The sequence below is a fragment of the Sceloporus undulatus genome, chromosome 4, assembly GCF_019175285.1.
Source record: "Sceloporus undulatus isolate JIND9_A2432 ecotype Alabama chromosome 4, SceUnd_v1.1, whole genome shotgun sequence".
NCBI lineage: Eukaryota > Metazoa > Chordata > Lepidosauria > Squamata > Phrynosomatidae > Sceloporus > Sceloporus undulatus.
Genome location: NC_056525.1, coordinates 106065698 through 106078629, shown reverse-complemented (window position 1 = coordinate 106078629; position 12932 = coordinate 106065698). Strand labels below are relative to the sequence as shown.

Here is a 12932-nt window from a genome sequence, read left to right as displayed (position 1 = left end):
ATTAATTAGAGGTAATATTTGCATTTTAATGACCTTGCTGAATTTTAAATATGGATTATGTAGGATTGTTTAAAAACCTCTAAATATTTTCTGCTATCTTTCTTTTTGCTTATGCTTGGGGGTGACAGTCCACAAGGTAAGAGCATGTTATATATATAAAAAACTCCACAGTATGAATTTCACTCTCTTTCGAAAAGCATGGCTGTTTTGTGTTTCAAAATATGCAATCCACAGTTGGGTAAATCATGAGTATATAAATGCAGGCATATTGAGTCACTTCTTAATTTTGCTATTTTCAAAAGGTGATGATGGAGACAACCATAAATTCTGCCAACTTTGTGAAAGCCATGGAAAGTGGTCAGGACAGCAGAAAGCATCTTGCTTTGGCATCTATCCTCTTGATAACCTGATAATTTGTGGAGTTTAATAACCTGATCTAAATAGACTTCTTTGGATAGTGGTGAGCTCTCCTTCTTCAGAGATATTTAAACTCTGGGACCCTGGTCATCAGAACTGGTATCAAATAATACAGACAAAATTATTTTTAAAGAAACTGCTCTGGGTTCAGGGACATCCCCGCCCATTTACTTCCTTTGAAAACGTGTGTGTTTTTCCGGGTATCTATTCTAAAGGCCAAATAGCACTCATATACAACTGTCTGGTAGAAGAAACATTTGGGAAGTCAACTCTTCATAAGGCAGGGTGGGAAGCGGAATTCTCCTTTCAATCGATAGTAGAACCGGAGAAAATATGTAGGATCACTTCCCATTTAAAATTAAACCATTGTAGTTAAAGAGAATACTATTATTCTCTACCGATGGTATCTTACCCGAGTCAAACTGGCTTGTATGTTTACCAATGCCAATCCAAATTGTTGGAGAGGTTGTGATGGTAGGGGAACCTTTGTACATATGTGATTGGATTGTCCCTTAGTGCATGATTATTGGACAGATATTTTGCAGTTTATCTACAAGATTACTAAGCAAAGCATACAGTCATCACCACTCCTGCCCCTGTTCACCTTTTTTATGGGTGAAAATAAAGCCCTGCAACACAAAAAAAACTTATTGGTTTCTTTTTGGCTGTTGCCAGGCTTGAAATAGCTAAAAACTGGAAAACTGGAAAGTTGAACATTGCAGGATGGTGGACTTAGATAATGGGACCTGTGGTTTATGGAAGAAATTGCAGACAGAGTGAGAGGTTTACAATCTGGATTGACTTTCCAGATGATTTGGCATCCATTTGTTGAATACATCAGCGAAACTTGGTTTCTAGACATCCCCTAATCATATCTAAATTTTTATGGAAAGATGTCTTCCAGGATCTCTGAACGCACCTTTTGCCTACAATTTCCAAGGCATTATTTTGGATTATGGTTTAATTTCTGCTTTTTCAGTGAAATAACCACATTTGAGGGTTTATTATCTCTGACATTATTAATTTTTTCATTATAATTTTTAAAAAAGAGATGTTTAAACAGAGGTTAGCTGGCCATCTTTTGCTCATTCTTGCCAGGCAAGATGGCCCTTGGAGCGCTTCTAACTCTGTCTTTCATGATCCTTTCAGTTCTTTGGTCCCACACACACTCTGGGTCAGACCTCTATTCTAACACCATATTTTTCAGTTGCAGATTTGCCCTAACTACATGCCTAGATAAGGGAGGAGGGATGCTAATTTACTCTTTTAATGTAACAAGAGAGTCCCCTGCCCCAACCGTTGCCTTTTGAAAGTCCCCCGCCCCCAAGTCAGGTTTTGAGGTTTATTCCCTCAAAACAAAGAAAACAGCATGATTTATTTCAATTTTGTTTTTGAAGAAGTATACTTTCACCTAATTGAATCAAAACCCTCAAATATTTTTCTTTCGCTGTGGTCTGGGAAATGGCACTCCTGTTCTATGCGGTGCTTAAACAACAGGAAAGAGTGTGAGGAAGCAACACTGGAGTTTGGGGGTAAAAAACAGTGATTTGTGGTAGTTCCCCATCTCTTCTTTTTGACCAAGTGATACTCCAAGAATTGTGCCAGGAGGGTTATAATCAATATCAGAGGGATCTTTGGCCCTCCAGAAGTTTTGGTCTCCGCAGTGAGTTTTCAAGAGAGGAAAAAACGGAGTTTAGTTTTTTTAATGAAATTTCTGTGAACAATTTTACATTTCATTAAAAGCATTACAAATTTCAACCACTGTCTAGTGAGTTAAAGATAGACCAGGACATTAACTTATTTCAAGCAGCATTTTCAGGTTCAGGTTTAGAAAAGAAAGTGGGGTGGGGTGGGGGGAGCCCGTTGTAGCTGATAGGCACAAACATGATGCTGGTTTTCATCCGTCTCCAATGAGATCTACTGTACTAACAGGCTAACTGCTACAGTTGGGTTGAGGAAAAATCTTGTTAAATTAAACTGGGAACATTTTCAAACTCTATTAATTATCTTTAAATATTCTACATCATTCAGATAGAGTGTGGGTCAGTTAAGGATGTTTGGTTGTAGATGTGTCCATTGTAAAGCTTGAAAGAGTTCAAATTAAACCCCTTGGTTTCCAAAATAGTTGGTTAATGCCTAAATTGAGAAAATGTTAGTATGGAAGACTTTAGATAGATAGATAGATAGATAGATAGATAGTCCATTGGAAAGGGGACAGGTCTAAATATAGATTAATACAATATCACAAGACTATATCCATAGTCTACGAGTTACTAAGAAGCTTATCGCACACATTTTCCCCCGTTATGGGAACAGGAAGGGGACACTTGGGGCTGCGCATGACCATGAAAAAACGGATTTTACCACACACCAAAGTGTCCTCAAAATGGCCCCATTCCATTCCCTGGCCCCAAGTCATCCCCATTCAGTGCTGAGGGGCGTTAAATGTTCAAGTTGGAAGTCTTCTGGTCAAGCAAAATGGCACACCTCAGCACTGAATGGGGATGACTTGGGGCCAGGGAATGGAATGGGGCCATTTTGAGGACACTTTGGTGTGCGGTAAAAAACTTTTTTCTCAATCACGCGCGGCCCCGAGTGTCCCCTTCCTGTTCCCGTAACGGGGGGAAGAATGTGTGTGATAAGCTTCTAGGTCTGGTATGAAATGGAACATAAGAACCAGAACTGAGATCTATAACAGTGCAAAAATTAAGAGAATTTGTTAAATAATTCAATAATTCAAGTGGTTAACATGAGTACTTCTTAATTTAAAATGGAAGCTGTATGAAAAATAGAGGTAGAATGCACAAGGGCTATCTTTTCTATGAAGTTATGACAATTATGAGAGGTCTTAGAGAATATATAAAATTGGGGATAATTGGGGATAATTAGTCAATAAAGATCAAGAAAGAAGTAGAGTTGTTTAAATACTCTTGTAAAATACTGTCAAGGATATATTATATTTTCTTTTAGAATGTTACAAGATACAAAGAGAATGACAATTATAGATTTTTATTGTTATAAAAGACAGTGGAACTATTTTGTTGTACCATTGCAAAGAAAGTTATTGTTTAATAAATATTTAATTTTTAAAAAATTGAAAATTTGCCCCCCAGATGTCCTCTAGGGATTGCAGTGAGCAATTTTACTACAAATTTGGCAGCCTAGGGCATTTCCAGCCCCAGAAAGTCTTTTTTAAAAAAACAACATGACCTGGAAATTGGCTTACTGTCACTTCCTGTTGAAACACAACGAAATTGATGACCATGTTGGGATGTGAAGGAGATTTAGGGGCAAAAATGTACTGTACTGTATTTTGTTTCTGGAGAGTGGTGTGGCAGCCAGGGATGTGGAGTCCACCCAGGTCCACCGAGGAGCTCATGCACCATCTAATCCACAACATCTTGAGTGTGTTCTCAGCAGCTCTTCAGTAAATTGTTAACATTTGAACTTGTTACTTAAGGCACTGTGCATGTGGAACTGAGCATGTGACCTTTGACTTGGGGTCTAAGTAGCTGTTTCCACAGTTGTTTATACATAAAAGAACACTGCAATAAAATGCTTCTCAGAGGCAAGCTAGCTATACAGCCTTAGAAGTCTCTAGAATGCAGCTTTCTGTCTCTGCCACCAAACATTTTGTACAATGCCCTCTACCACTATCATGTAATAAGTTTCCTGTTTATATCTATTCACTAATCAACCATTCTTCTGTATGTTCTATCTTTCATCATGCACCTCTGAAACTACTTAAGTCCTCATGTTTGTTCTGTCTGAACCGTGTCAACAGAAAGTACTGCACAGTTTGAAGTAAATGTAAATAATAATATCATATTATATATCCAGTTAATCAAGTTATATATAATATATCTAGTTAATGTTTGTGTTTAGAGGAGTTGTAGAGGAGGCATTTCAGCAGAAAATGTTTTTTGTCTAGTAGAATCCATTTTTCTAAACACCACTTACTCCAGTCTTGCAAATTGAGCAACTCAGATACAGGTTGAGTCTCCCTTATCCAGAATTCTTAAATACAAAATACTCCAAAAATTTAAACATTGTTCATGCATGGCTGAAATAGTGACATCTTTGCTTTCTGATGGTTCAGTATACACAATCTTTTTGCATGCACATTAAAAAAAATACTGTATTTAGGCTGTGTGTATAACGTATATATGAAACATAAATGAATTTTGTGTTTAGACTTGAATCCCATCTCCAAGATATTTTATTATGTACATATAAGAAAATGCAGCTATTCCAGTATAAAAATAAATCTGAAATCCAAAACACTTCCCTGGCATTTCATATAAGGGAGATTCAACCTGTAGCTGATTTTCATACATAGCCCTCTAAGCAGCACTTGTGCTTTAACCAAATTTTTGATTCAGATCAGATCTTTTGAATGGGCAGATTTAGGGCATTTGAAAAATCAAATTACAGTACATTTTACTGGAGGAGGGCAATGTGAACCCACTTCCCAAAATCTTGATTACAGACACCCAAAATACATCTGAAGTATTTTGTTCATAGTCCATTACTGCTCAAATGTAGTCAAGGCTTAGTTTGCTGTCTACAGCAGTGCACATCTGTTTCAAAATCCTCCAAATCAGATTCATGAGGTGGATGCTAAATGCATTCAGTCAATCAACGATTGGTTGACTGTGAAAGTGTTTTAATTTCTAGAGTCTAACTCCTATATGTGTCTTGCCATTTTTCATTTAACAGATCAGATGCCTAAAAGGCAAGACAAGCTTCTCAAGCCCACACACTTTTGATGGGATTCATATCGTCAACCACTTGTTAGGAGATGATGAGTCATTGCATTCATCGGATGAAGATTTGATATCAAACCACAATCAAGAGCTTAGAGTTCCCCTTCACTTGCACAAGAGGACTGATCAGATGGACTTGAGTCCTGCTGCAGTAGACAGCAGTGACAGTGATACTGAAAACACTGAAGCATCAGACACAATCACTAAGAAGAAAAATAACCAAAAAAGAGCGGAGTCTTATTCTACTACGGTTTGAATGCTGTGGCTGACATTGGCCTTCATTCTGTAACAACTTACTCCATGTTCAAGTGAGTTAGCATTCAGCTCTTGGACTGCTGGTCTCTTCCATCTTACCTGACGCATGATGTGTATGCATCTTACTATCTGCCTCTGTATTTGCCAAATCTTTCTCCCAGTGTCTTGGTTGTCATAGAGTAGACTGGGAAGGGTTTGGACGGATGACAACTTTAACAGTATTAATTACTACTTCCTGTATGCTTCTCATGCTAGAAAAAGCACAGTCACACTTTCTTCCTACTCAAGAACTGTAATGCAGTTTGTAAACATGGGGAAACCTTACTTTTCAGAAGAAGCTGTTCTTGTGCAATATTTTTATGCTCTGTGAAGACATGTGTGCTTTTAACATAAACAATTTGTGATCAACATGGGAGTATGCAAGTTGGGTGTATCAGATATAGCATATATCTGAGTATCTAGAGTGTCTTATTTTTAATTAAATTAATTTCTATTATGGGAGACCACCAAAGTTTCCAATCTAAAGCCTTTACTTGTGCTATTTTATACAATAATTGTCACACTTGGTTATAAAGGATAAAAAATATCCCTTTTGTTAACTTTTATGTGCATCAGCTTTTGATGTGTTGCTCATGTACCTGATCAAAGTATATTAACTACAAATAATATCTATTTTGTATATATTTATATTTCTCTGCCCCTGCATAAAAATGTATATTGACTTTTATATGGGAAGTATGAATGTAGCAATATGACTGGTCTTTGTATTTTAAAAGTAAAATGAAATTCTGTGTAAGCAAGTAAATTTTGGAATTGTTTTTGAGGAAAATGGTGAAACACTAATTCTCGGTTACATACTTTTGGCTTACCAAATGACCCACAGATTCATGTCCTCCTGAAATGTATTCCAAATGACACTATTGACTGATATTTTAACTTTGTGTATATGTAACTGTATAATAAATATTTTTCATGATTTAACAAACGTTAAAACAGTTAAGTGTTCGGCAAATATTGAAGAACAATTATTCATTACTATAACTTCCCTAAGTAGTTCTGTTGAAGGGTGATATAGAAATTTCACTAGTTAACAAGACTGGTAAGGCATCCACTAAATGGTTATGTACTGAAATACAGCAAGAATGCTAGATGGGACACTGTCAGACTCCACTTTACCTCTCCTCTTCCAGGTTTTCTGAACATTTATTTTCTTTGTCGTTGCTTGTGGTCTCCCAATGTACCATGAACCCCTCCTCTACACCTCTGTGATCAGTGATCACATTCCCCTCTTCTTTTGGTAATCTTTTTGTACTCTGCTATCTTGCAGTCAGTCCTGGTTAGCAAGAAAGGAAGTGTGTTCAGAGCACCAAGGCAACTGCAGGGGCAGTTGAAAGGAACTGCACCAAGTTTAAGTCAGAGGTGAGAGCTGTTCAGCTCTTCAGATGTGGTTGGACTATAGCTTCCAAGAGCCATAGCCAGCATAGGAAAGGCATGCTGGAAGTTACAGTTCGGCAACATATGATAGGCTGTATGATTTTCATTCCAGTTTAAAAAGAGAGCAAGAGATTAGAGGAAGACAGTGAATGTAGGACAAACGAGTTACATTACTAAAACAAGCAGCAGAAAATATGAGAAAATCACCAGCTTTTAGGACACAGTAAAGAGGCTTGAACTAAGAAAACCAACTAGAACCTTAGAGCAGTCAATGTGGAAAATACCAAAATGAAACAAAGCTTGGGTAGTAACTACAGAAAGCTAGTTTCAAATATATGAACTGGTTGGAAGCAAGACTTGGCAAGTATCCACACCTAAGGAGGGGAAAACTATATACATTCTGCATTAGAAAAGATTTAAACAGTAGGATTAACAACAATGGGAGCCTGGAGTTGAAGTCAGGGCTAGGAGCCACAGTTTTGGCAGAGCAATTTTAACTAAAAGAGCCCTTGTCCAGTTTGAGAGAGAAGAAAAGTGGCCTCAAATGGAAGGAAAAGGGGTAAAGAAAGAAAGGATGAATGTGGAAGAGTATGGACACAGAGAGAATATAACACTTTTCCCTAAAGAGCTCCTGCAGAAATTAGTAAAGGTGAGGAAGAGGAGAATGAACTAATTAAAGAAATGGAATGACAGCACTGGCCTAAATCCAATTACTGGTTTACACTGCCACAGTTTATTCAATAGATCTACTCCAGTTGTGACTGGCAATTGGATTTAGACTCAAATAATTAGAAAGATATTAAAACTACTTGAATAGACTAAGCAGGACTATTTGGTGAAATGTACCAATGGTTAAAGATATGAAAAAATAATAACAGATAAAGCATCAGATTTAGTTCTGAGTAGAGCATCAGGAACATGAGTTTTGGCTTTTTTTAAAACAACAATAACTGAATATGAGTTTGTAAAGAATCAAGTGGGGAAGTAAAAAAGCAGGTAAGATTGGAAGGGAATATGTTCAAGAACTCTAGAAAGAAAGGGAAGGAAATGATAAAGGATCAAATGGTGCACTCAAAGATATTGAAGAAACAGAACAAGAAGATAGAACAACTGTGGATGTGGAATAAGGAAGGAAGAATTGATGGTGCAATTTCAAAATAAAAGGACCAGCTTAACAAGAGAGATAGCGCCATGGTGCCAATTGTTGTGGGTGGGGGGAACCAAAGGAAGTATCTGATAAGTAGTGGAAGAAATGAAGGACAAGAAAGAGAAAGGAGGCACACATACTAACCTTATAATGTAAAAGATTACTGTTTTGTTTTTTTATATTTGTAGGCAACAAAGAATGTCTTCAGCACAAAGACCTTATATGTAAGTATCAGTATTCTATAGCAGAGTAGTCTTGGAAAACAGCAAAGGATCTGTGTCTTTCACAGTGGTTGATTTCGTGTATTGCAATATGTGCTAATGAGAAAAATAATTCATATTGCTCCAAAATATTAATAGTTCTAATTTTAGGGCCACTTGATACTCCCGTATTGCATATGTAAATGAAGACAAAACAACAAGAGAACTTCCATCTCTAGCAAGAATTTTAAAAAACAATTATTTTTAGACAGAGTGATGCTTGATGAACACATAATTAATTTGCAGCACTGTTTAAAGGAATCAGGACTATGTTATACTGTTGTGTTATATTTATATTGTCCTTTTCTCATATCATACTGTAAAATTTAAAATTGCCAAAATAGTTATTAAAAAACATATTTCACTTTTATCAATCCTAAGAATTGAGCAGGAGAAAATGGAATGGAAATGAGCAAGCTGTGCAACAAGGAATGACAGCAACTTACATGTAAAAGATTGTAAGAAGTAATGGGGATGCATTACTCAGAACATTAAGTACCCAAGATGTGCTTCTAAATTGCAACCTGACATTGCACACTAACTTCAAAGTAAACCCCACTGAATTCAGTGGAATATGTGGAAATATGTAGAAGATAGGACCACATGCCAGTTAATCCTTTTGAACTGTATCTTTTGATTGCCTATGTTCAAATGACCAAAGCCTTTGATTTACTGAACAATGAAACTCCTGTCAGTTGAAAATTTATAGTAGAAGAAATAAGTTTGTTTGGAAGGCATGTTCACATAAATAGATGGCCTCCAGGAAATTCTTAAACAGTCTTTCAGAGCTGCCCAAACTTTCAGTTTTTGCTTGACTATTTTTATCAGTGTACAGGAATCATTAAATTGCATTTCTCAGAAAGAACAGTGTATTACAAGGCCGTGGAGTGCATGTTGTACTGCTCAAATCTAAAATGCAGTTTCTCCAAAGGAGGGGAAAATAGGTTTTTAAAGTTCTATTTCTCACTTTCTTTGTAGATTGCATCTGCTTTACCTTCCCCAGTGGGAATCCAGATATAAGCAGCTGACAACCCCTGCACCTGGTGTTGGGCAGCTGAGGTTGTCTAGAATGTATTTGCCTGCCTGTCGTTGGCAGCACCAGCTGCAGGTCTTTGCAAAAGCAAAGCTCTTCATTTGGTGGCATGAGAAATTCAGTTGGAAGGTTAGCCATAAAACACACTGAACAGTGCAGTGTAATGATCTTGCAGTAACTGTCATATTGTGCAGGTGCTAGTGAATGAGACCCGGTGGGTGATGGGCCATATGTTGAAGTTTGTTTTTACAGAGTGAGGGTCAAATGATATGTGAGGCCTAGCCACTTCTGTTTTAAGTAATTATCTGGACAAGGATTTCCCACAGTGGTGCTTAATTCTTTCCCCAGGAGCCATTTGCCCAGAAAATCTTTGGTGGCATTAGAAAAAAGATTTTTCTGTCATAGGAAAAATAAAAGCAAGGTGAAGTGTTTGGTGGCTCAAAGAAAATTAAAAATCATGCCTTACATGAACTTTTCCACCCCAGATTGTGTTTTTGATGAAAATAAACATTCAGTTTGAACATTTATGTCACTCTGCATCATGGTGTAGTTTGAAATGCAACTATATGAAGTAACAAGAATTAGTGACTGAATCGATAATTTGAAATGACAACTGCACTTTAAAAAAAAATCACAACTAGCACCACAATTGCCAGCCAGATATCCTTCCCCATTATACAGTGCATAGGAGTGTATGGTCCTCTGGATGCTCTTGGGCTACACAGGTCCCAGCATTCTTCACTATTAGCGATGCTGACCACTGCAGATAGAAGCAGTTGTTATTGACCACTAAGCTGACTTATGGCAATTACATGAATGAGAGACTTCCAAGAGTCCTGGTCATCAACATCCAGTTCAGGTTTTGCAAACTCACGGCTCTTGATTGAATCAATATACCTGCAGTGCTGTCTCCCTCTTTTCCTATTGCTTGCCTATGGAAGTTCAGTAGTATGCATTCTACTGCCAGGAAGTGAATCTAGAAGAGCTAAATGCCTAGTGGCAGGAGAAGGACAAAGATCTGATGCTGTGGGGAACAAATGATTCAACGAATGGCTCTACATGTTTCAGAGGACCCTTTTCAGGAACGACAAAAGATACAATAAAACACTCCTGCATCAATCAAATGCCACATATGAGTCTGTAGATACTATAAGTGACATTATATTATCTATGTCATTATGCCTTTCCCCCACATCATTGCCAGTGGCTTCTAGTGATTTCAGGCAGGGAAAGGCACAGCACATTGATGTCAAACTGATGTTCTGGAACTGAAGGAAAAAGTGGACATAGGACAGCTGAAGCAATCTTTTTAAATGTCCTCCTTTCTGGTAATACTCAGGGAGTGAGCCCATGGCTGGTTGTGGATGAGGGAGGCAGTATCTGGAGTACTTGTACAGTTGCAGTTTCATCAGTGATGTTTTGAAAAACATGTCTATGTGCTTTCAAGTCTCCTATGGCCACCCCATGAATTGCATAAGGTTTTCTTCGGCAAGGAATACTCAGAAGTGTTTTTGTCAGTTCCTTCCTCTGAAATATAGCCTACAGCACCTGGTATTTGTTGCCGATCTTCCATCCAAGTAGTAACTGTGGATGCTGCTGCATAGCTTTCAAGATCAGATGGTATCTTATGCTTAACATACCGTATTTGAAATGACTGAAAGGGAATGCTATCTGAATACTCTGTGTACATGTGTACATGCCTTCAAGTTGCATGTTCACTTATGGCAAACCCATGAATTTCATAAGATCATCCTAGGCAAGGAATATTCAGGAAAGGTTCACTATTGCCTTTCTCTGAAATGTAGCCTATAACGGTGTTGGTGGTTCATGGACCGAAGCCAGTCCCCAAGCCATTTTACCCTACTTTTGGCAGTTGTTAAAAATCCTTTCGTCTTTAGCTTGGATTGCTTATATAAAAACTACAGTGTCTGTGTCTGTGTGTGTGTTTGTGTGTGGGTTGTAATGGAAGGGTTTCTGCCTTGATTTAGTTCCAAATCATGGAAAACAAAACAGTTACTCAGTTTATGCAACCTTTTACTTCTGTGTCTTGGAGTGATACAAAAACAGCATCCAGACAGATAATTGTTATGAAACTTACTAATCAAATGATTAGTTGAGCTCTCTATCCTAGAACTAGGAAACCCTTTTATAAAAAAACAAGTCAGTAGCAGTAAGGCAATTCAGTGTTCTCTGAAGTGCTCAGTATCTATAAATCACCTTACACAAGTGAAAAATCTCTTTCCAGCAAGTTTTTGTTGTCTGCAGAACTGCAATAAAGATAAGCCAGTTGTGAAGAAATAAGGTGGTTTACTGTCAAATGTCGACACATTACTCCTCTCTACTTTATCTAGTTAATTTGTTGAGTCAAAGAAATACTGACTTAGTGGAAATGTTAGAATGAGACATACATGTCAACATCAGAAAATTACTTAGCTTTGCAATCCTGTATCTACTTACATGGGCCCATAGAATTCAGTGGGGCTTACTTCTGTATAGGACTGCACAATTACAGAATTATTTTCTCTTACTAGTGCCCAAGTAAATACAATTTACTATACAAAGAGTAGATTGGTCTATAAAATTACTTTTAGCTACAGTAGCTAAATGAAACCTCCATATGTAGACGCACTCTACCAATAAGTACCAACTGTTAAAGGCAAACAAGGGATGGCCATCACATAACACTCATTTTATGAGCTTCTAATCCTAGAAATAAACGCCAGATTCCTATATCATCTTTTAATTAATGTAACTTTATGTATACTTAGTGAAGTAGCAGAGGTGCAGCTAAGTGAATTGTGAAGGTGCATATTGGAACAATGCAAATCAAGCACTTTGCCAGCTTTGCTATGTAGTAATATATCAGCAGCCCTTTACTAATGCAGGCAATACAAAAATGCCCAGTTCTAATTGCAGCAGACATAAATCCACTTACAGAGATGGAATGCCAATATCGATCGTCGTTTCATAATACTATTTAGATTATTATGCCTAAGAAAAATGTTGTCTGAGTTGCTTATAATCAATGGAACATTAAACTACATTAATCACGGAAAACAAACAAAATACAAACTCCAGCAAAAACAACAACAAAACCCAGTGGCAGAGAACAGTGATGTGAAAGGGAAAAAGTAGGGGGAAGGTTGGTAGGCTTTTTAATTGTGACATTTTGAAACCACTGGATTTTAGATTTGTCACATATCTTAGAGACCAGCTATAAAGATGAGGAACTATCTTCATCAAAATACTACAGCTATTTTCTCTAAAGCTGCTGAAATAGCTAATAAATCATATTTTAAGGTAGCAGAGTAGAAGCAGTGCTTTGCTAGAGAAGAGGGCATAGAATCTTTATTTCACATATGATATAAGGGACTTTATGCATCTTGTCTACTGTACTGGATACTGTTTTTACTCAGCTACAATGCTTAGGATCCTCCCGCTAGATTCATAACCAAATGTAAGAACATTGGTTGTTGCTCTGATTGTTAAGTCAGTCCCCTCTGGATCTAGTTCTAGAATTCTCTGTATCTACAAACACTCTTATCTCCTAGCATTGTCATAACAAACTCAAGTGTCTGTTCCACTATTAGAACTTTACATTAAGGCCTTGTTTAATCTAA

At 37.3% G+C, this 12932-nt stretch overlaps 1 protein-coding gene across 12 annotated transcripts in view; it reads left to right on the top strand.

The window, feature by feature from the left end:
• EVI5 (ecotropic viral integration site 5) overlaps positions 1-6423 on the top strand; it is a 76373-nt gene extending 69950 nt beyond the window's left edge. For 6 of the 12 annotated variants that reach the window (XM_042462027.1, XM_042462023.1, XM_042462025.1 and 3 more), the window contains one exon: positions 5137-6423. In XM_042462027.1, coding sequence (XP_042317961.1) covers positions 5137-5439 — 303 coding nt within the window. In that variant the 3' untranslated portion in view covers positions 5440-6423. Of the gene's footprint in view, positions 1-128; positions 137-302; positions 461-5136 lie in introns of all 12 variants that reach the window. The other 6 variants (XR_006103402.1, XM_042462029.1, XR_006103400.1 and 3 more) reach the window with 5 other exon arrangements.
• Positions 6424-12932: the final 6509 nt, after the last annotated feature.